Source organism: Cervus elaphus, chromosome 9 (genome assembly GCF_910594005.1).
Source record: "Cervus elaphus chromosome 9, mCerEla1.1, whole genome shotgun sequence".
Classification (NCBI taxonomy): domain Eukaryota; kingdom Metazoa; phylum Chordata; class Mammalia; order Artiodactyla; family Cervidae; genus Cervus; species Cervus elaphus.
The window spans coordinates 94,891,348-94,912,888 of NC_057823.1; the positions used below are offsets into that span (position 1 = coordinate 94,891,348).

Consider the following 21,541-nt stretch of genomic DNA (forward strand, 5'->3'; position numbering starts at 1 on the left):
AGACAGGCTGGTCTCACCTCTAGTCCCAGAGACCTGAGTGGGTTCAAGGTGGTCTGAGAAGCAGGCGGGCTTGAACTCTTACGCTGCTCAGGATCTCCACACCTTCTTCCAACTGAATCTTTTGGGGGAAACTCTAAGCTTGAATGGAGTCTAACTGGAATAGTCTGATTGGGATCTAGTCAAAAAGTGCTTTAAGAAAACATATATGGAAATGGCAGAACTTTTTATTTGCTTGTTTTAAAAACATTTTTCCCTGGGAATATTTTGCTAGAATATGCTTCAGATAAATTTAAATATATTCAATTTTCTCTATAATCTAAGACTGGGTATGGGACTGAATAAATATTGTCTTCTAGTTAGTGATTAAATGGACAAGTAGATAATCTCAAAATGTAAACTTTAAGAACCAAATAGCAAGGTAGACATTAAGTACCTTGATGACAAGTAGTGCTATCTAGTGGCGAAGAGTTCTGGTTTGGGAGCTGGGATCTGAATTCGAGAGTGAGCTCTGTCTGAGCTAGTCACAACTAGCTATGTGACTTTGGGTAGGGAGGCTATATAGCTTTTCTGGGTCTCATTTCTCTTACGTGTAAATCAGACAACCTGAAAAAAATGGTACCTAAAGTCCATTTCAGGGCTATGATTATATAAGTTTATGCAATACCTGAGGAGAAGATGCAGTGTCTCTACTAGAACATACAGGAGATTCTGAACGGCTGGTGCTGGCAGCATTCTGAGATGGGTTTAATTTTCTGTAAAGCACACACATGTCCCAGTTAGGGAGATAGTTTTCAAATGCTTATGATAGAAAGCCTACCCTTGCTTCTTTTTTTCCATCTCAACCCTAAACTAACAATGACTAAAATAATTACTTATTTGCATCATTTTTAAAGGCAGGGAAAAAAAAAAAAAAAAAGAACTTACCTTGAGAGCACTGACTCTAATGACCGTCTGTCTATTTCATTGTATCCAGGCCAGTCTCTTTGAAGCTCTTTAAAAACATAATCCTTTAAGGTGTATGAGAGGTCCTTAGGATTCAGATTGGCTACCTGGAACATGGTGTGAAAACAGAACATGAGATCTTTTTGCGATTTCCTAGCCTAAGGCAATCTTTTGGATTTATACTGAAAATAACTATACCAAATGGCTCCAAAGGGACTGCTAGCTTTGCATATACCAGATCTCAATAAATACTATTTGACTTCATTTGGGTAATTAAATAAAACTTTATATGCATATTTAAATTTTGTTTTTTTCCTGGATGGCTACTGTTTTTGTTAAATAGTAATTATACCATTATGCAAAAGTGGGAGGAAGGTTTTTTTTTAAATAATTTTTTTTTCCTAGTCAAAGGAATCCAAAACAGTTTTCTTAACAACTTCATTATTTACTTCTGGCTATAACTCCATTGGGGCTTTCCAGGTGGCTCAGTGGTAAAGAATCCACCTGCCAATGCAGGAGATGCAGTTTCATCCCTAGGTTGGAAAAATCCCCGGGAGAAGGGAATGGCAACCCACTCCAGAATTCTTGCCTGGAAATCCCATGGACAGAGGAGCCTGGCAGGCTATAGTCTGTGGGGTTGCAAAAGACTTAGGACTTAGCAACCATACAACATTAACTCCATTACTTTTGAGTCACCATACAAGTCCTTGACTACTTGTATTAAGTAGAAATCAAACAGTGCCCATATGCTGGTTTACAAAACTTTCCCTTCAGTAATCAACAGAAATTATCTTCATAAATAGTATCAGTTCTGATGATCTTGTGTGCCATCTTCTTGGCTTGCTAAGCTTGCTCCTTATAGCTGCCAGTTCTCCTGAAGAACCACTTTTTCAAAGTCCTTGAAATTCCCCAAAACCCAATAAATGGAAACAGAAACCAAAACAACCCCCAAATTACTGTTATTAGTCAGCCAGCTTATTTGCAAGTGTAATCTCTTCTTATCCCTTAACTACAGTTCCTTGTGTGTCCAGGCCCAGGCTCCATTAACAACATAAAAGTATGGATTCAGGGGCTGAACCAAGTCATTTCCAAGGTTGGCAGAGAGGTATTCTTTTATTTTTCTATTGGAATGATCTTTTTTAATAACTTTACTTCCTTCTGTGTCTTTTACAAGTGCTATAAATTATAATAGATACTTTATGCTTTTCTCACAGCTCAGCTGAATACTAACAATGTTGATATACAGTAGAAAATAGGTTTCTCTTAAAATTTAAAAATAAATTAAAATGAGATACAACCAGATTTCTCAAAGTGAAATAAATACAACGATCTTACAATCTACATTCTGCTAGGTCCTAATTTATAACTCTAGCTTCAACTGCCCTCTGGCCCAGAACCTTACATGTAACTACCTACTGAATATCCATCTCCATTTGGGTATGTCTAACAGACATCTTCCAAAGAGAGGGCATGTAAGACAGGATTCCTGATTCCTCTGCATACAGGTGTTCCTTTTCCTTCGCTCCCCATCTTAATCAGTGGCTCAATATCCATTCAGTTGCCCCATTTTGTTGCTCTGGGGCAAAGTCCAGGAACTGGCATTTTTAAAAAAGCTCCCTAAGGGATTCTAATCTGCAGCTAGGATGAGACTATGCTCTAGATTCTATCATAGTCAGCAGTAATGGCACTCATGTCTCACTTGCTCAGGAAGTACACCTACATTTAAAAATCATATCCATAAGCATGATCACAAGACCACTGACACACATCAGTAGCAGCCTCTGTGTGAACTGTCTCTGCCATCTTTTTGCCCTCTCATCCTCTAACCTAGGAGGTAATTTACAACCGTTCTGTAGTTCAGTCACAAATTATTTGGTGACTTATAACATGAACCTCCCTCCTTCTCCAAATAAAAAACTGAACACACGTAACTATACCTTCATCCTCATTCATTCTTTCATTCTGTCTCTTGAGCTCTTAAAACTGCTATGCGACAGATGGACTTAAATTAAGTGTTTTCAAAAAGCACTCAAATGACTTATAAGATGGTTGAGATTGCTCAATATATCTTGGGGACTGGTTAACCCAGAACTGAAGACTATGATTTTACTCTTTCATGACATTTAGTATCATGACATGAATATAAGAGAAAATAGATGAAAAAAGTAGACTTAAAAATGTTATTCCTTGAATAATAGATGGAAACCTGAGAGTTTATTTTTTAAAGATGAAATTTAAGAACTTTAAAAAATGTTACTGCTTTAGAAAAAAAGAAAGCAGACTGTGATTTATAGTGAATTTGAATGCTAACCAACATTTGTGACCCAAGGTCATTCTGAAAAATACAGGAAGTTACAGCCTGAAGAACTGTTGTTTCAGCCTGAAGTTACAGCCTGAAGTTACTATTTAACAAAAGTAATGACCTACATTTATACGTAAGCTTGTTATTTTATGGTAACTGATCAGAGCTAATACTTAACACATTCATATCCTTTAATGAAGATAGGTGACTGATTTCAGCATATCCAATGGTAGAAAAAGGCAGAGTATTACAGACAGAAAGAGCATGCAGGGTAGGACATTCAAAATTATTTAGAGGGTAAAAATATTCTAGCTTATAGCAACCAAAGACCAATAAAACACACTGTATAACTTCATCTACAGAAACCAGTAAAAATTATGACAACAGTTTAGTACATTCAGTACTAAAAGCAGACGGCAAAAACTTCTTTTTTTTTTAATGGACTTTCAAGCAAAATTTGTTTAATCCAAAATGAAGATAATGACTTGAAACTTTTTTTAATCATTCAGAAGCCTCTAACTTATAAAACCTAGTGTAACTTTCCACATTTCAGTTAGTTTTTCATTAAATGTTTAAACCAAGATGAATTTAAGTTAATGTTCATATACCATTGACCAAAACGATCCTGAAATTTCTCTAACTCAGTAGCAATGATAACAACAATAACCAGCCTTCTTAAATGAACTCCCCAGCACGACGGCGGGCAGACCAAGCTCTCTCCGGCCCTCCCCACCTGCTGCAGAACGGCTCCGAGGGAGTTCTTGTCTTTCTGATTGACACCGTCTTTCTGCAGCCGGGCCAGCAGCTCAGGTTTCTTATAGGCCTTCAGTGCCAGCAAGTGAATCACCCTGTCCCGATACGGCCGTTGAGAGACACTGTTGCTGCCGTGTGTCTTGCGAATCGTATTTGCAGGGTTCATGGGTGTTGACCTTTTCCTCTCAGGCACTGCATCTGAAACAGCTTGAGGAGCTTTCCGAATTTGCACTCTTTTCCCTAAAGTCCAGCAGAAATGACATTGTTAACACATTTGCGGGTAGTAATATCATGAGCATCTCAATTTCCACAACTCTGATTTAGGTACCTTTTCATTTCTGGAAGACTTCATATTTCAGCTTTTGTTTTATAGAAAGATATGCGAACTGAAAGCATTCTGAATAAATGGCCTAAAATATGGACTTGGAATTTTCTGATAGAATCATTCACTGGAATAAATAAAACTTATAGAAACATTTTGGCCACTTAGCTACACATGGATAATAACTAGTGACACACTGGACATTTTAAGGCTGTAGGCATTTGATATTAGGTGGAAATAATTTCCACGCTCACCTGTGCTACTTACAGAACTCAAACCTACATATTGTATGTTGTTTCTTTGACAGTTATGAATACAATGAACATGTTAAATGTGGAAAATATCTGTCTCACTAACGACATACTCTCAACTGAGCTCAGTCATTAGCTTAATTTCACAGATTCAGAAGCCACGAAGAGGAGAGGCAGTCATAATTTGGGGTCAACCTTCACCAGTGTATTCACGAGTGATATTGCTTTTCAACAGACCACAACAAACTCTGAGTCAAAAAACAAACAAAACCCACCAACCAACCCACTCAGTCTCAGCAGGCCAGACAATGAGATCCCTCCTCTGTGGTGCTGAGACTACCCAGGTGGTTAGAGGAGTGGAAGCGGTAAGAGAAGGCCCTCACCCCAGGTCTGCACAGGCCAGCGCTATGCACACAATCAACTCACTGTTTGCTTAAACTTGACAGTGACAAGTGTTTGGCAAGCGGCTGCTTCTAGAAAATACTGTGGGCTATGTGGATTCTATGTGTGGGTGAAGCCATCAGGATGTGGCTGGTCACTGACAATAGTTGGTGACCATTCCTTGCAGAAGAAACAGAAATGAAAATGAAACTGGACTGACCCTCATTTTACGATTTCTGAGGTGAAATCTCAGAGTTCATTACAAAAGCTTCCAACTCTGTGCCCTTGGGTTAAGGAGAAGGAAGAACCGGTAACGACACAACGTGGAGCAGCCGCACCAGGCACAACACTAGCAGTTAGAGACGCCGGGGAGTGAGGGCAGTCTCTGCTGTGCTGTGAGCTTTGTAGGGCAGGCACGTCACTGAACAGGAGTCCTGGCCATGCTGCGTCCTCAAGGCCTGGCCAAAGGGGCTGTTTATTGGATGTAATCCTACCTAACGGAGAAAGAACGATCTCATTGGCTCTTACATTTCTTTATAATCTGGACATAACCAATTGTAAATATCAGATCAAAATACTGACCAACAAAGGAACCAACATTAAAGGGGCACTGCCCAGTGATAAGGAGAAGGCAATGGCACCCCACTCCAGTGTTCTTGCCTGGAAAATCCCATGGACGGAGGAGCCTGGGGGGCTGCACAGTCCATGGGGTTGGGAAGTCGGACACAACTGAAGCAACTTAGCAGCAGCAGCAGCAGCAGCCCAGTGATAAGAGAAGCTATTAAATTAAGGTACAATTAGAGTTTTAGAGGTGGATTTAGATCTGTTTTCTGTATTTTTCTTCAGAGATTGTTAGATCAGTGTCAGATGTGAAGGGAACTAATATTTACCTTGCACCAATTTCAGGACGAGGGTGGGGCACTGTGCTAAGACATATAATATAGTGTCACAGTTAACCTGATGAGGTAGGCCTTGGTCCCATTTCACAGATGAGAGAAGTAGAGTTTCAATGGGATAAGCTCAAAGAGTACAGTGCTCATTTAGTATTTGGAAGTTTCTGTGATTAATACCCAAGGTTTCCTACTTGTACTTCTTTTATTGAAAAGGTTTTATGAACAAATGCCCAATGTCTGTTCTTGATTCATGTTGGGCTGCCAGCTGCCTGTAGACAAAGCTATGGCTGCTTTGTCAATCAGATTTTGATGGCTCACAAAGTGAACTGACCAGCAGAGTATCACAGTGAACGACAGCAAGAGAACAAGCAGATGGCAGGAGAGCAGAACCGAGGGGGCCTGTCCTGTGTTTTCCCACATGACCAGGCTGCCAGCGTCTGCAGATACATTGAAATATCTAATATGGCAACTGCAAACCTTCCAATCCACCACTTCTCAGTTGCAACAGTCTTAGCAAATAGCACTATTCCTTGAAATTTTAATAGGAATTTGTGGAAAGAAAGAATAAAGGTCATGAAAGTTTAGGAAATGATATAAATTCCACACTCCCCTCCCCCTTGAAACCTGCTGAACTTCCACTTCCCCAAACCAAGCTGACTGTGGATCCCTTTCCCACACTCTCTGGGGAGGGGGAGGGCAGAGAATGGTTTTTAGCTAACTCACACATACCATGACTGGTGATTTAGAATGAATTCAGGCCGGCAAGGAAGGTAAATACAAATAAAAACAAAAACAGGACTATCACTGTGTCGCAGGCTGCCCGACCTCTTCTGTAGGTCTGACCAACCCCTGGTTCCCGGTCTCAGGAGAGCCCCCAAGGTCTCCTGAGTTCACCCCACCCTCCCTGGCATGGACAGAGGGCAGCCAAATAAGGCAGGCTCACTCTGCCCTTAAGAGGAGTCTAAGTATGATGTCTGGCAAGAAATTAGGATCTGGTTAGGGATACGACTGCCTTGGAGTCTCAGCTGGGATGGGATGGTAGACTATCATAGTCCGTGAGTCTCCTACGCTTAGAACACCCACTTCACCTTTACCTCATTTTAAATAGCCAGTTGCAGGGTAACCCATTTCTTTCAAATGATGAAAGAAGAATGGAGCCACACTGGGTCATGGGTTTTACACAAAAGTCACTGGTTCCCCGCCTCCCCATCAATTTGTGCCAATTCAACCAGGAAGAAGTCCTCTGATTTGAGGGAAGACAGGCTACAGATGAAGAAAACATCAGTATTGTATGTAAGCAGTTATAGAATTGAGATGCTGAAGTTAAAAAAGAAAAAAAAAATAAAATAAAATAGAGCAGGAAAAGGTCAGGTTCAAAGTGGGCGGAAGAAAGGCTTTATTTTTATTTTCTTACATTTGCCTCAGAAAAGCCCTTTTAATAAAGCCCAAGGGAGAAACTAATTCTCTTCCCAAACCCAACTGCTAATCAATTCCCTGGGCTCCTTATATAAACAGCAGCAGCAGGTCCGACAGAGTTGGGTAATCTGGGACTAAATCTGAACCATTTTGTTTCCTAACAAGGAGTCCACTTTGAGCTTCTCCATTTAATACGCTGGTGATAGTACTTATCCCTTTAATGACTTTGAGTAAACAATCTGAAAGGAAGGTGTTAAAACAGACCGCAGGAAGGAGAGCAGGGATGGCAGCTGTCTTCTGCAGTTGTTTTCCTGTTCTGTGGAACCTAACCAGAAACCCTGGCAACACTGACCTGAGGCTTTAATAAAAACACTGGCAGGACCTTGACAGTGGTGTGACACTGTCATGGTTAAATACATAATCTTCTGCCGTGGAAACCATTTCCACTACTTGGCATTTGGGATCACTTCTTCAAAAGGTTTACTATTAAAACATAAGTAAACATCAGTCACAGAATGCTGGAATGACAAAGGACCTTAAACGCTAACCTAAGTTCAAAACCCTTTATTTAGTATTTGAGAAAATTAAGGTCTCCATGTTAAATGATTTTGTCCAAGGTCACTCAAACCGGTACTAACATCAAAAACAAGGAGGATGGGGGCAGAAGTTGGAAAGACTGGAAAAAGGATCTTAGAAATTACATTGGTTGGGTTATTTAATATTCCTAAATAAACAGCATGCTTACAAATTTATGATTCAATAAATTTCCAGAATTTAGATAGGAGTCAGTGAGCCGACATAAAATCCAGGTAAAAGAGAGGTAATAAGTGTTTTGTTTTAAACAAAGGGGAAGGATCATAACAATACAACAGTGCTCATCATTGATATAAATGGCATGACTACAACTGGACATATTACTGATGACATGATAACCATGTTTTCTAGGTTAAAGTTTCTCCTGTTCCTTTCTAGGCAAATAGACTTTTCTTTTTTCTCTCCAACCCATTGGAGGGTCATAGAAGCTCATGTTCCTGGTTGCCGAGGCCAGCTGAACCCTAGGAACTCAGCCTTCCTTTCCTGAAGCTGGGCTTGTGCCCTAAGTCAACTGTCAGAGGCCTGGCATGATGCCATCACAACCCACAGTGACACCAGCGTTATTTCTATTTGTCTTCTACCCGGCTGACACTATTAAAACAAACCTTGTTCTACAGGGGCTTCTGAGCTGGCAGAGGTCAACTTCTGTTATCATCTCATAAGACAAATTCAATTATGAACTAAAGAGGTTATCTCCTATTGTCTTATGGAAAAAACCGCAACTTGTTAATGAGGCCAAACTCCTGGTTTTTGCTGTTTGCTGATACCAACAGCTTCATATGTGAAATGGAGAGGCAATGATTACCCACCTCACAGGGTGACTGTGAGCTTTAGATGACTACGTGTACAGTGCTAACCAGTCCCTTGTGCATCAGAAGCACTCATTAAGTGCTGAGTAATGTTAGTACTGAAGGGTGACGGACAAGCATTTTAAAGAGCTGAGTGAGTCAGTTTTGAGATACTGGAAAAAGCAGGAGGATACAAACCACGCTGCCTGGAAGGAAAGGCACATGCTAAGGGCCTGGTACTGGATAGAATTAAAAGAAAAAGATGAAAACACGCCATAATAAAACAAATACAGCATAGCCAAGCTGGAGTCTTCTGCTCTACTGTACAAAGAACTGATCAGTCATTTTTTCTGGATCAGTCTTTTCTTAAGGGTAGCGTGTGCAGTTTTGAGTTCTGAGGTGAAGGACTGGAAGCAGTCCAGAGGAGAGCAATAAGAATAATTAAAGGGTTGGGATGCAGGCCATATTAAGAAAAGTTAAAAGGAGCCGGGGTTATTTGACCCAGAGAATGAAGGGCTGAGGAGGTTAATGACAAGACTGAAGACCAGAGAAGACTGTGCTGTGATGGGGTAGCCCAGGGCGCTGAGGAGAAGGCTAACAGAGCACTGGGTTGGCAGAGATCACCGCCGGGGGGACGTATGTGTTCTCATCTTCACAGGGCAGAGATGAAATCCCGTTCAGAAGTTTAGATAACCTCAAATTCCATGTGGTCACTCTAAAAAATGTATATAAATTATTGGTAGTGCCAATAAGAAACCTGCAAGTTTCAAAAGTCCCACACCATTGGGGCAAGCATGGTCTGGGTGATTCTGGGTGTTGAAAAGTCTGTTGTGTAAGCTGTGAATGAACTGTACCAACCCTACAAAACAAACAAAAACACATGAACACAGGGTACACCCAAGGATCTTTCACTGGAAAAGTACAGTGATCACTGCCAATTTTCAAGTTTTAGAGTAAATCAAGGTGAAGGTTTTCAACTAGTTATCCTGGGAAGAAAAAATAATCATTCTGATGGCTTCAGTCTTCTATTCCTTTGTTAAATACACCAGTTTACCTCATGTTTTATAAATTGGTAGTGTTGGACAGAGTTAAAAAACACTCTCAAAGCAATAGGGGCAGTAAATTCATAGCTTGCACTTAAATTTAAGTGTAGCAGATCCTGCACATTTTAGAAACAACAAGATTTAGCTTACTAAAGTTAATTAGGTTACTTGTGAGAAAAAAGAAAGGAGGTTGGAAGTTGTTACCTTATCAGGTAGGAAAGAGAAGATGAAAAATCTCATTGCTTGTAACTTACTGGGCAGGGAACTGGGCCCTGTGGGTACAAATACCTGGGGAAGCCATGAATTGTTGTTAAACCAAACTAAATGTATCTAAGCTAAGCACCAAGTCCCAGGAGCACTGGCTCTGTTCCAAAGAAATACTTATTACAGATACTAGTGGAGCTTCTCAAAGCTGAATGCATTCTAACTGGGGCAGCAATGGGCAAATACAGAAGTAGAATTATACCAAACCGTAGAAAGATGTTGATTAAGGGATTTGGTTATTCAAGAGACTTTTTGTGAGCATTTATGTTTTCAAACGATTATCCTTTCATCATTTACCATACAGTGGCTTGTGTTATTAAACTAGCCAAGGCCTCGTAGAGCTTATCCTCACTCTGGGTAATTCTATTACTATTGTTAATAGTCTCGTAAAGGAGAGACTCAATAGGCTGGTCTGGTCTTCCCTTTGACCTGAGGGATACTTGAGTGAGCTGATGATAAAAATGATAGGAGTGGGGCAGTCTCTTAATTAATGAAGAGATGAGGATTCATAATTGAGATGATAATCACAACTGAGGTACCAAAGAAGTATTATACTAACTAATGCTTTATTATAAACACATTTTATACTTTTGTAATAAAAATTCCTGTGCAAAGATCCTTTGACTCTAATAGAAAACTCTTAAGTTCTACTAATAGAATTTACTACAAAAAAATCACTCCACACAAGTGCAAAATAAGAACCATACTGTCCACCACTGAAATTACATCATCCAGTGACAAACACAGCGGTACCACTATCACAATCTCACATAATTAAGTAACTTGACCAGATCCCCAGTATTGTAAAGCAATAATAAATAGCCAATAGAAGATTTGGGATTTATAAAAGAAGTAAAACTTCCATCTATTCCATCAGCAGTATGAAGAGGACAAATGACTTTTGACCATGTTTTTCAAAATATTCTCAGTACTAATTTCTGTGTTTTCATTAAGTTAATATTACCAATATTTACCTATAGTGATCTTGAATTATTCCAATCGATCAGCGAGAAGGAGAAATATATCTATACCAACCTACATACGGTCCACCGGGTTTGATAACTTTTGTGCTTCGGTTGCGGGACTCCTCCTCTGCCTGGGTCATTCTTTCTCGGGTCATCTGATACGAGTCATTTGTTGCACACACTGTAATTTTATCTTGTATAAATCCCAGGCAATTGAGCTGGGAGGCTCCAGAGCTGTCAGGTAAGATGGTGGCTTGTTAGAGATGTCCCACATTTTGCACAATAAAGGCAAGCAGGAATTGTATAATCCTATAATCAGCAGCTTTAATAATAACTTTAAAATTCAAAATAACTAATATTAATCATTTTAAAATGTAAAGCTTATTAAACTTTTAAGTTTCTTTTCTTCATTTCATATCATGTTTTTTTTTTTGTTTTTGTTTTTTTTCTTTCCTGGATAGAATGGGTGACATGAACTTTCAGAGACTAAATCTATGAAATTTTGGAAAAAAACAAAATGAAACAAAACAGTATCTGGAGTGAAGACCAGGGTCCTGATGGGCACTGAAGTTCTACTTTCATTTGTGAAAGTATTATCTACTACTGATGTGAGCAATGTTAAAAGCTTACTTTTAATGGAACCATAATGTGTATGCTTCAGCACTGACTAGCTGAAACAGATCCACCATAATAATTCCTTTTATTTTTAATAAGATTAATTTCAAGGCAAGAATACTGCCAAATATCATAGTTTGTTACTATTCACCAAAATAACCTAAACATTTGTAACTTTGTATTTACATTTATTTTTTATGTTGTTAAATGTCTGTAAGATAATCTGTTGATATAGCAAATATGAAAAAAAAAAAACAAACCAGACAACAGATTTTTGCAGAAATACTTTAAAAAAAGAAACCTTTTGGTTAAATAATCACAAATACTAATGCTGGCCAGGAAGACAGCTCTGTATTCAAAGTATCATGCTGTATTAGGGGATCATGGTAACAGTTATGCTAGTATTTTAAAAAGAAATTACTATGGCCTTAGACTAGAATATAGAAATAATGAAAATGTCACTATAGCCCTGATATTCTATTTCTAAACTGGAAGTAGCTTTGTTATGATGCTACGAAATAAGGGTTGACAAAATTTTTGTAAATTGCTAATAACTGTCTATACAAATTCTATTTTTAAAAAATCAGTTCATTCATCTCATGAATATTTATTGAACAGAGACTGCATGCTAGGCAGTGTGTGAGGTACACAGGCTATGACCAAGACTGACAGAAGTGGTCCCTCCTTTGAGGAGTTCTCTAATGAGTGACAAGGATGAACACACTGGAAATTAGGAGGCAGAGTGACAAATGACAGGGGGCAGGGACCCCCAGGAAGGTACTTCACGTGGACTTGTGCACAAGGCGAAGGCTTCCTAAAGGAAGTGGTGCCCAAGCTGATCTAGAGGGATGACTAGAGAAAGGTGGGGACAGAAGTGTTCTAGAGGGATAACCAACGTGTGCCACCTCTCCTAGGGGAAGCTAGGAGAAGGTTTTCAGTTTGACCAAAGAGAGGTGGCAAGGACAATTAACGAGACGAGACTGAAAAAGGTACAAGAAGTACATGACACAGGGCTCTGGAGGTCACAGTATGGATTTTGGACTTTATCCCAATAGGAGACTGAAAACAAGGGAGAGAAAACATCTCATTTATACTGTAGAAAAGTCGATCAGGATGAACAACAGATTGAAAGGAAGGGGGCACTCTTGTGAAAGCTGGAAACCAGTCAGGAGGCTACTGAAGGATTACAGACAAGAAGAGATGGCTTGAGCCAGGGTAAGGGCAGTGTGAATGCAGAACAGTAAATAGATTTCAGAGAGGCAGGAGGCAGCATTGGCGGGATTTAGTCAGTGATTAGCCACGGGGGGTTGGTGGGGTGGAGTGGGGGTGTTCAAGAGTGTGCCCAGGTTACTGGGTGTTACTGGAATACTGGGAGAGAGAAAAATAAGTTCAGTGCAGGACATGGTGACTTGAAGTAAGGAGCAGTCTCAGGAGGGAATGGACTGTGAATAGCACTAATATTTAAAATAATCAATAGGAAGACGAAAAGAAGACCACGAGAGACTGCAAAGGTACAGCCAGAGAGGTGGAGGGGCATCAGAAGAGCAGTGTGTCATGGAAGTCATGGGAATATGCTTGAAGAATCAGGGTGGTCCACAGGGTGAAATGCCGGCACCAAGTCCAGAATAATCAATAAGCAGCCGCTGGGTTCATGGGCAAGGAGGTAAAGGCTCGCTTTGGGGAGCATAATCCAGTGGAATGGTGGGGACAACTAGACTTTGGGCCCCAAAATGCAAGGAAGGTGGGTTTTTTGTTTTTATTTTCTTTTTTAATGAGGCCGACTTGAGCTGAAAAACCAATGAAAGGAGGGTAAGGAAGTGGGGAAAAGAGAGAGGATGAGAAGGAAGAAAAGATTGCAATAGAGAAGACTGCAGTATAAAGGTCTGGTGGCAGGAAGCTTGAATTTCAGCATCTCCCCTTATTAATTACTAAGCAATTTCCATAGTGAGAATAAGCTGAACCTATTGCCAATCATGATGAAATTACAGTTTACACCATCCAAGGTCAAGAAACAGATGTTTACATGAAAACAGAATAGGGCTGTCAACACTGTGGGCAAGAAGACATTCCCCACATTCTCTACTCATCCCTTTTGAACTCAGTTGCCTTAAAAGTTGAAATACTGTGACACATGTGTACAAATGTTCCTATAGTCTTTCTCTAGCCTAGCTTGCTGTTTTCCACACTTGAATACGCATTACTGATAGAGCTGTATTATATATTTTCACTAGGACACTGAATGGGCAGAGTTAAGAAATTTTTAAAAGGTAATTTTTGACTGGGAGAGTTCTTGCATCTTACATATAAGAAAAGTAAGGCCCAAGGAGATTTTAAAAGAAAGATAAGAAAGGAGACTAGTTAATATGTATTCTTGGAAGATCTATTTGTGGAGTCAGCCAACCCTTTTAAGACGGGGAAATGGGTATAAGAGAACCCCTGCCCTTGAAGAACTTGCACAGCTGTAGGAGAGACAAGATCCATGGAAAACAAAAATCAAATTGAATACAAAAGGTGCAGCCAGATCATGCAAAGTTATCCTTGCCAGGCTGTGAACTGAAAGTTTGAGTGCTTGTCTTTATAATGGCAAATTTCAATGTATATTCTTACCACACTTGGATCATACTAATGGAGTTGTGACAATTTTCTCACAGTAACAGTTTCTTTTCTGTTTGGCCCATCATGGATAGTTTTGTAAAGTGACCTTAAATCCTTCTCCAAACAAGCAAGGTAGAAATAAACACACAGGGTATTTATGAGGTTAGGGAGAAACCATATTACCTATGATGACAGGCCTGGTTTTGAAGAGGGAACTAAGTTCCTCAGTGAAATTCTAATTTTGGACACAGTTCAATTTGATGTTGAAATGTTCTCTAGAAAAAAATAATTTGCTGAAGACAAGTATTAAAGGTGATGGCACAATTAGAAACTGGTGTGCCCTGTGGTCTGTAAAGAATGCTGGGGTGGGAGTTAGGAGAACTCAGTTCTCATTCAGCCCAGTCACTAACTAACCAGCTATGTAACATGGATAAGTCACCTCTGAAGTGACAGGGTGGAAGTACACAGTCACCAAGGACCCTTTTACTTGGGGATGCTATAATCTAACACAGTCCTGATCCGCAGACCTTTCTGCAATTTCAAACGTTCTGTGTATGTGCTGTCCACCATGAGAGCCATTAGCCATGTGGTTATTTAGCCTGTAATATGTGGTTAGTATGAGTGAAGGACTAACTTTTATTTCACTTTTGTCATCTGAAATGTAAATAGCCACAGGTAGCCAGTGGCTACCACAGTAAAACAGTGCAGAAAAGTCTATATAACCTGGAACACATGCAACTTATACCAAAAGGAGTAAGTTTGGGGGAAGGCAATTTTTAGAAAGCAAAATTAACATATACTCAGGGAAAATGGCAGGTTAAGATAAAGCAAAAAGTTATTTAGTCGCCTTAATTGGGCGGAGAAACTCAGAGCGCTTTCAGTGCAGTGTCTTTTTTGTGTCTCTGCCTCCTGAGCCCACTGGGAACACAGCTCTCTCTTCCCCTCTTCCCCACACAGCGCGCACGCACGGCTTCAAGTGCTACAGGGGAGATACAGGGATGGACAGCCCTGGGGAACCTTGGGCCAATGTCAGTGTTTCTCAGGGGGCTGGGGGCTCTAAGGACTTGTCTTTATCCACAGCAGAACAAACTCCCCCTACTCAAGGGGCCCATTCTTTAATCAGAAACAACCACAGCAAAGAAGAGTGAAACAAGCAGCTCATTGTTTACAGAGGACCTAAGCAGATAAGAGTTCCACGGGTACCCTGGGCTATGGGTGTGTGTTCTTGTCTTCCTCTCTCCTTTATTTTCCCCTTAAAATCAAAAGGGACTGTCTCCTGGGGTTAATTTCTAGTTTCCATTCTGCTGCAGAATAAAGATTTTTAAAAATCTATCTTACAACACGCCTTGCACAGGGAAGGAGGAAGGGCATATATAAGACACGTGTATTTTCCTCTTTTATCCATGAGTGTGAGCCTTGAGGTTACCACCACGGTGGTCCCTAAGCTGTCTGGCACCAGGGACCAGTTTCGTGAAGAGTTTTCCCACAGACCGGGGGTGGGGGTTGGGAGTGGGTGTGGGGATGGCTTTGTGATGATTCAAGCACATTACACTTATTGTGCATTTTATTTCTAATCTAATGCCACTGGCTGATCTGACCAGAGGTACCCGGTCGTGGCCTGGAGGTTGAGGACCCCTGTAACTATAAAGTACTCTTACTTATATTCAGTGATTAAGAACTTAAAAACCCCTGAAACTTGTCTTTAATTTAAAATAAAATAAACCATGTTTTATAGGTAAAAAATCTATACCTTAAAAATTCCTCAAAGGCAAGAATCTTAAATTTTTTGTGATTGCATCCCACAGTGACAAATATAATTTCTACCACATAGTATGTGCTCACTATTTCTCAAATAAATAAGCGAGCTCTGCAATTCAAGTCAATAAATATTTAAAGAATGACTACTATGTGTTTTATTGTTTAATTTAAGAAACAAAAAAAACCCTCAAAGAAAAATTACTTTCCCTTCAGCATACCTTGAAACACACTTACCTGGAGAAAGTTTGCTGGATGCAGTCAAAGCTGCCCTGAGGGTTGTCTTTACCCACATTTGACAAATAGAAGTTAAAGGTATGCACTTCGTTGAGGGGATCATTTTTAGGGATTTTGACAAGCTAAAAGGGGGACAAAGAGAGAAACACCTCAAATTATAAATGTGCTATAGAATGATCTGATGACTGACCTTACTGTTTTTCAAATGACATTCATTTTTTACCCAAGCCCTCTTGAGCACTTACATTTATACCATTTAAATTACTGAATCATTCAAGGAATCTGACAAGCATGCCTATAACTTACCACACTCTGATTTCAATTTTCTGCTCTAAAGTGTCAGTAATTGTGTTGGCTCAGTAATTAGTCTATAAGAGGAACCCTCTTCTTTTCACAGTAGAAATTGCTTACATCTCACATGGAAGAGTTATCAGTGAACTTGCTGAAAAGCTCTTCCTCTTCTGAGACGCAAAGGTTCTGCCTGTGTCTTTGTGACCCCCTGCTAAATAGCTTCTAGATATTTAGATGGTCTCTGAGACAGAGTCTATATCTGAATCCTTTGCTGTCTTATTACATACACATTTCATTTTAATTCTTACTTCTTGGAGTACTACTTTTGAAGAGTAACTAGCAGCATAAATAAGGTGAATACCGTAATTACATTCACAGCACAACGCAGCTGGGTGTTTCTCCCCCCTCGTGTTTACAGAACAAGGTCAGCAGCCCACAGAGGTGACTCTGCAGGCCCCCCAAGGCCGAGCCCTAGGCAACACTCTGGAACAAGTGGATGTCTCCTATGCTCTTGGCTCAAGGCCTGGCTCCTTTCCTAGAGAGCGGTCCCAGAAGCAAAGGGACAGGACTGCTCTCGATTATTGAGCCCCTGTACCTGGCGTGTTTTCCTGGCACATAGTGAGGGCTTAATAAATACCCGTGAATACAGGAACTGGAGATTTCTGTCTTTCAACTATACCACTCTTCCCAGCTCCCAAGGCCTTTCTTCCCTTGGGTGTACAGGGGCCACCATGGTGTTAGGTGGTGCTTACAAATGGGTTTTGTTGGAAAGAATGTAAAATGTGACTTCCTGCTCTCCAGACTCCATATACCTACTCTTGGCAATTTAGTAGACAAGCAAGGAGGGAGAAAGTGTTTTCTAATTCTTTCTTCTCCCCCAAATCTTCCCTTTCCATCAAGGGAAGAATAAGACTCTGAGCTAACTGGCTGCTATGTATATGTCCTCATTAAGGTCTAGGACAGCAGGTAGACAGGGAATGAAGGTGTGAACGCTTGAATGACATCCCTTCCTCAGCCATGACTCACTTAACTTCCACTCACCGTCCCCCTCAACCCTCCGTGCAGATCTGCAGAACCTGGTTGGGGAGATTTTCCACAGCGGTGGCGAACTGATTTCCAGGCCAGGTTCTGGCTTCAGTTTAGGCCTAAGGTCTTCCTTCCTATAGGGTTCTGGTCTGGGACTGCAGAAGTACTTTACCCATCAGAGTATGGAAGATTCTCCCTTTTGGGAGATTCTAAATTGCATTTTTAAAAAGCAGAATCATACAGTTTTTTTTTTTTTTTTTCTATTTTGCAGGAGTGATTAGAGTTTGTACTCAAATTCTAGAGTTTGTACTCAAATTGTACAAATGTTCAGTATTCTTTCACAGAAAACTTTTAATTACTGGCGTCCTTAAGCTCATACATCTACTAAACAGAGCATGGCTTTTCCTTTCTTATCATCTTAACTGTGATTCTTAAGTAACATTTATACTTCTTAAGGTGAAAAATTATCTTCCTATACATTTTCTTCCCCATTTTTAAGCACACATATACACAGAAAGTCTTTGTGTAAACTTGGAGGGTTTAATAACAGAAATACCTTGAATGAATTAATTGCTGTGCACACCACTCAAAGCATTAGGGTCTGGCCTGATGGTGGGCATAGAAAGCTTTCTTATTCTTTAAAAGAATATCAAATAGAAAAAAAAATAGCTATTGTCATTACAAAAATATGATAATAATAGAATAGGAAAGGATCAGGTTTAAAAGAAACAAAGTTAAAAAAATACGCAACCCATGTTATGAACCCATTAAAGTTTTTGGAAGCTTGTCTGCCACAGGGATCAGGAGAGCAGTTTTTGCCAAGGGGCAGTTTCGCCACCGCCCCCCCACCACCCCAGGGGGCACTGGGTGTGGGAGGTTGCTACTGGCATCTTTTGGATGCCAGGGACATCGCCCAACACGTTACAGTGCGCAGGATGGCCCCCACAACAATGAATTATGCAGTCTCTAATACGTTAGTAAGGCTGAAGTTGAGAAGTTATGGATCACAGACAGAGGTAGGTTAGTCTCTTAGAAAAGAAAAGAATTCTTGACTTCATTGACTTTTGATAATTAATGAGGAATTAAAGGGGAAAATGGTATCTTTAAAGAAATAAAAGTACCCATTTTAAAAAAAAAAGGAGGTAACACCATGGAGAATGACAGCAGGACTTCTCGAAGCTCCCTCCTACCTGCTGCCCCCGCCTATGGTGTGTACGGGAGCAGTGTGCACACAGGGGCAGAGGCAGGTGTCAGGGCAGATCATGTTTCTCATGGGCATCCTGGGTACATGTCATGCTATTTTTCTCCAGCTGAGGAGCTGGGGTGGAGCTGGAGGTTAAGGAATGATGAGTACCACAGAGTTCCCACAACTGAGTTTCTACATCCCTTTTCCCTGGTGGCTTTCAGAGCAGAAGAATGCAGATGGTACATGCGTGCTAAGTTGCTCAGTCATGTCTGACTCTGTGTGACCCCATGAACTGTAGTGTGCCAGGCTCCTCTGTCCATGGGATTCTCCAGGCAATCTGGAGAACCCTCTGGAATGGGTTGCTATGATCTTCTCCAAGGGCCTGGCAAGATGGCACAGCCTGACCTAATCTCAGGCTTTTCTTATAAAAATATCTGAGAGCAAGATGTCAACCATGCAATCTTCTTATCTTTAAAATTTTCAAGTCTACACTGTACAGTCTATAGATTTAGTATATCTTATTTCCTGAAGGAGATGGTACACATCAGATATAAATTTTCTGTGCATCAATATCTGAATATATTAGGAATGAAATGTATGTACAAAGAGTACTTATGTTTATACCTGGTAAATGTGCCTAACAGTTTGGCTTCTTGGGCAAAGGCTTAATGGAAAGAGCAGGTTGTGTATGACAATTAGAGCAGGCAGGAGGGGCGACAGAGTGGGGTGCGTCAGAACTAAACTATGGGGGCCTCAGAGTGGACCAGAGCCTGTGGGACTGGTCCAGCTAAAATGGGATCAGAGTCCTTGTCTGATCCAGGGCCATTTCAGAGACTAGACTTCAGAGGAACTTGGGGATACTCATCACTTCTGTCTCTAATATACGGAACCTACTCCATAGCTTGTCTAGATAGTGAAGTAGGAGTCGGTCTTTTCTTCCAGAATGATTATGAAGCATTTTCTTATAAACTGGCCTTTGGGTTATGGACTATGACTAGGGGGAGATGAAAATGACTGTTATTGTTGGGCCTAGGATTGGCTTTTGAAGACAGGGCTAATCACCATGGGAAAAGAAATTCCAAGGTCTGTTTAGAAACAATTTTGGAAGAGCATCCCTTTGTATGATAGGGACTTCTCAATTTTAATTATATTATTTTGAGCTTTTCCTACAAGTCAGTGGGAATACTTTTAGAACTTTAGGGACCCATGGTCTACTTGAAAATTTTTAGCTAATGCCTTAAGAGTGAAATGTTATTTTAAAAGTATCAAAGACTATGATTCCAAACAGTTTCTTATTCACAATGAAGAATATAAAAATACACTACCGTGTTCTGGGCAAGCTGAAAAGTAGATTTTAATTTTCATTCCAAATATGAGAGGCTGAAAATCAAAGGCTTAGGACCACAATCCACAACCCTCCTCCCAAACTCCAGGCTGTCTTTGATAAAAAGCTATGAAGACAAAGTTTCAGGAAACTTTCAGACATTTATAATTAACATAAACACTGTATACCAAGATGTGTAAGTCAAAGCTTCTAATTACTCTGAGACACAAGTTCAGGCATGTGGCACTGGAATACTGTCTGAAAGGTCATTTCGACATCAAGTCACAGACCTCCGTTTTACATAAGGATATAAGGGCAGAAGCTCAGTATGTGTACTGCTGCAAATTTCTCATACGGGCATGCTAGTATCTGCTTAAAAACCACTGGTACTTTTATTGCAGAGGTTTTTCACTGGACTGAGGTACACACTAGATTAAAAATAGAACCAGCAAGGTGTTTCTTCCCCCCATTTATTTAATACAAATGCTTTGTTCTGTTGTGGGTATTACAAATTATTTAGGTTTACATAAGCTTTTATTTGGCAGCAATTCTATAACTTTTATCAGCCTTTTCTACTAAGGTAGCTGCAAACGCTCAGAGAGATGTTCATGACCCAGCAATACCACAGCTTGATTATGACAACTCTTGGTCCTTAAAGCAGACCTGCTGGCAGGGCCTCGAAGATGATTTAGTTGAATGGCTTCATCTTACAGATCTGGAGCAGAGAGAAGCTAAGTGACTTGCTCAAGGTTACATCTCTATTTAAAATTGTAACCCCTGTACCCCTGACTGCCTGACCCTGGCTCGATGTTTGTCTAAAGTACTTAGTACCTGCACTACTTAATTTTGCTTATTGTCTTTCTCCCCTGGCTAGGCCTTCTAATCCTTAGAAGGTCACCGGCTTTTGTCTGGTTTGTTCCAGGTATTGCCAGCATCTTGAATAGTATGTAGCAAAAAGCAGTCACTCCATATGTATTTGCTAGATGAATAAAAATGGTGATTAAAGCCTCAGCCATGGCGAGAACTGAACTATCTGCTTTCTTCCCACCAATATTATAAAGGATGCTGAAATTTCCTTGCATTAAAAAGGTTCTATCCTGAAATAAGTTTGGGAAATGCCAGCTTAAACAAAATCATTTACTTTAAACTAGGTCCTTTCACTCTGAATAGCAATTTCCCAGTTTTTATGACTTCAGAACCCACTTCCCTCCATCCCTATAGTATCTTAGGAGGTCAGCTTGTCTCTTAATATTATTGGACTAAAATAGCTATTATTTTACTACATATAAACTATATATCTTAGTTTGGATACAAAAAATGCTACAAACATTTAAACATTAGAATTCTCTGTTGTTCTCAACTCCTTTCCTGACTTTTAATGATTCCGTAATTTCCTAATAATCTGGAAAATTCAGTTTAGCTAGAGAAATGTATTTGCATGGTACCAGTAAGGTTCCAGAGTTTAGGGGCAGAATAAACCTAGAATCAGAACAGAAAATAGAAACCTCAACCTGAAAGCCACAAAGTCCTATTTTTCAAACTAGAGCTGCAGTTATAACTTTAGGCCTAACATTATGCATTTAGGGAAGAAAAAAAGG

At 40.1% G+C, this 21,541-nt stretch overlaps 1 protein-coding gene across 1 annotated transcript in view; it reads right to left on the bottom strand.

Annotated features, from left to right (window-relative positions):
• Positions 1–21,541, bottom strand: part of ELL2 (elongation factor for RNA polymerase II 2) — a 70,100-nt gene that overhangs the window by 11,907 nt on the left and 36,652 nt on the right. Inside the window, exons 3-7 of the mRNA XM_043913678.1 lie at positions 16,117–16,238; positions 10,985–11,148; positions 3,978–4,237; positions 925–1,049; positions 665–752 (exon numbers count right to left, since the gene is read on the bottom strand). Coding sequence (XP_043769613.1) covers positions 665–752; positions 925–1,049; positions 3,978–4,237; positions 10,985–11,148; positions 16,117–16,238 — 759 coding nt within the window. The remainder of the gene's footprint in view (positions 1–664; positions 753–924; positions 1,050–3,977; positions 4,238–10,984; positions 11,149–16,116; positions 16,239–21,541) is intronic.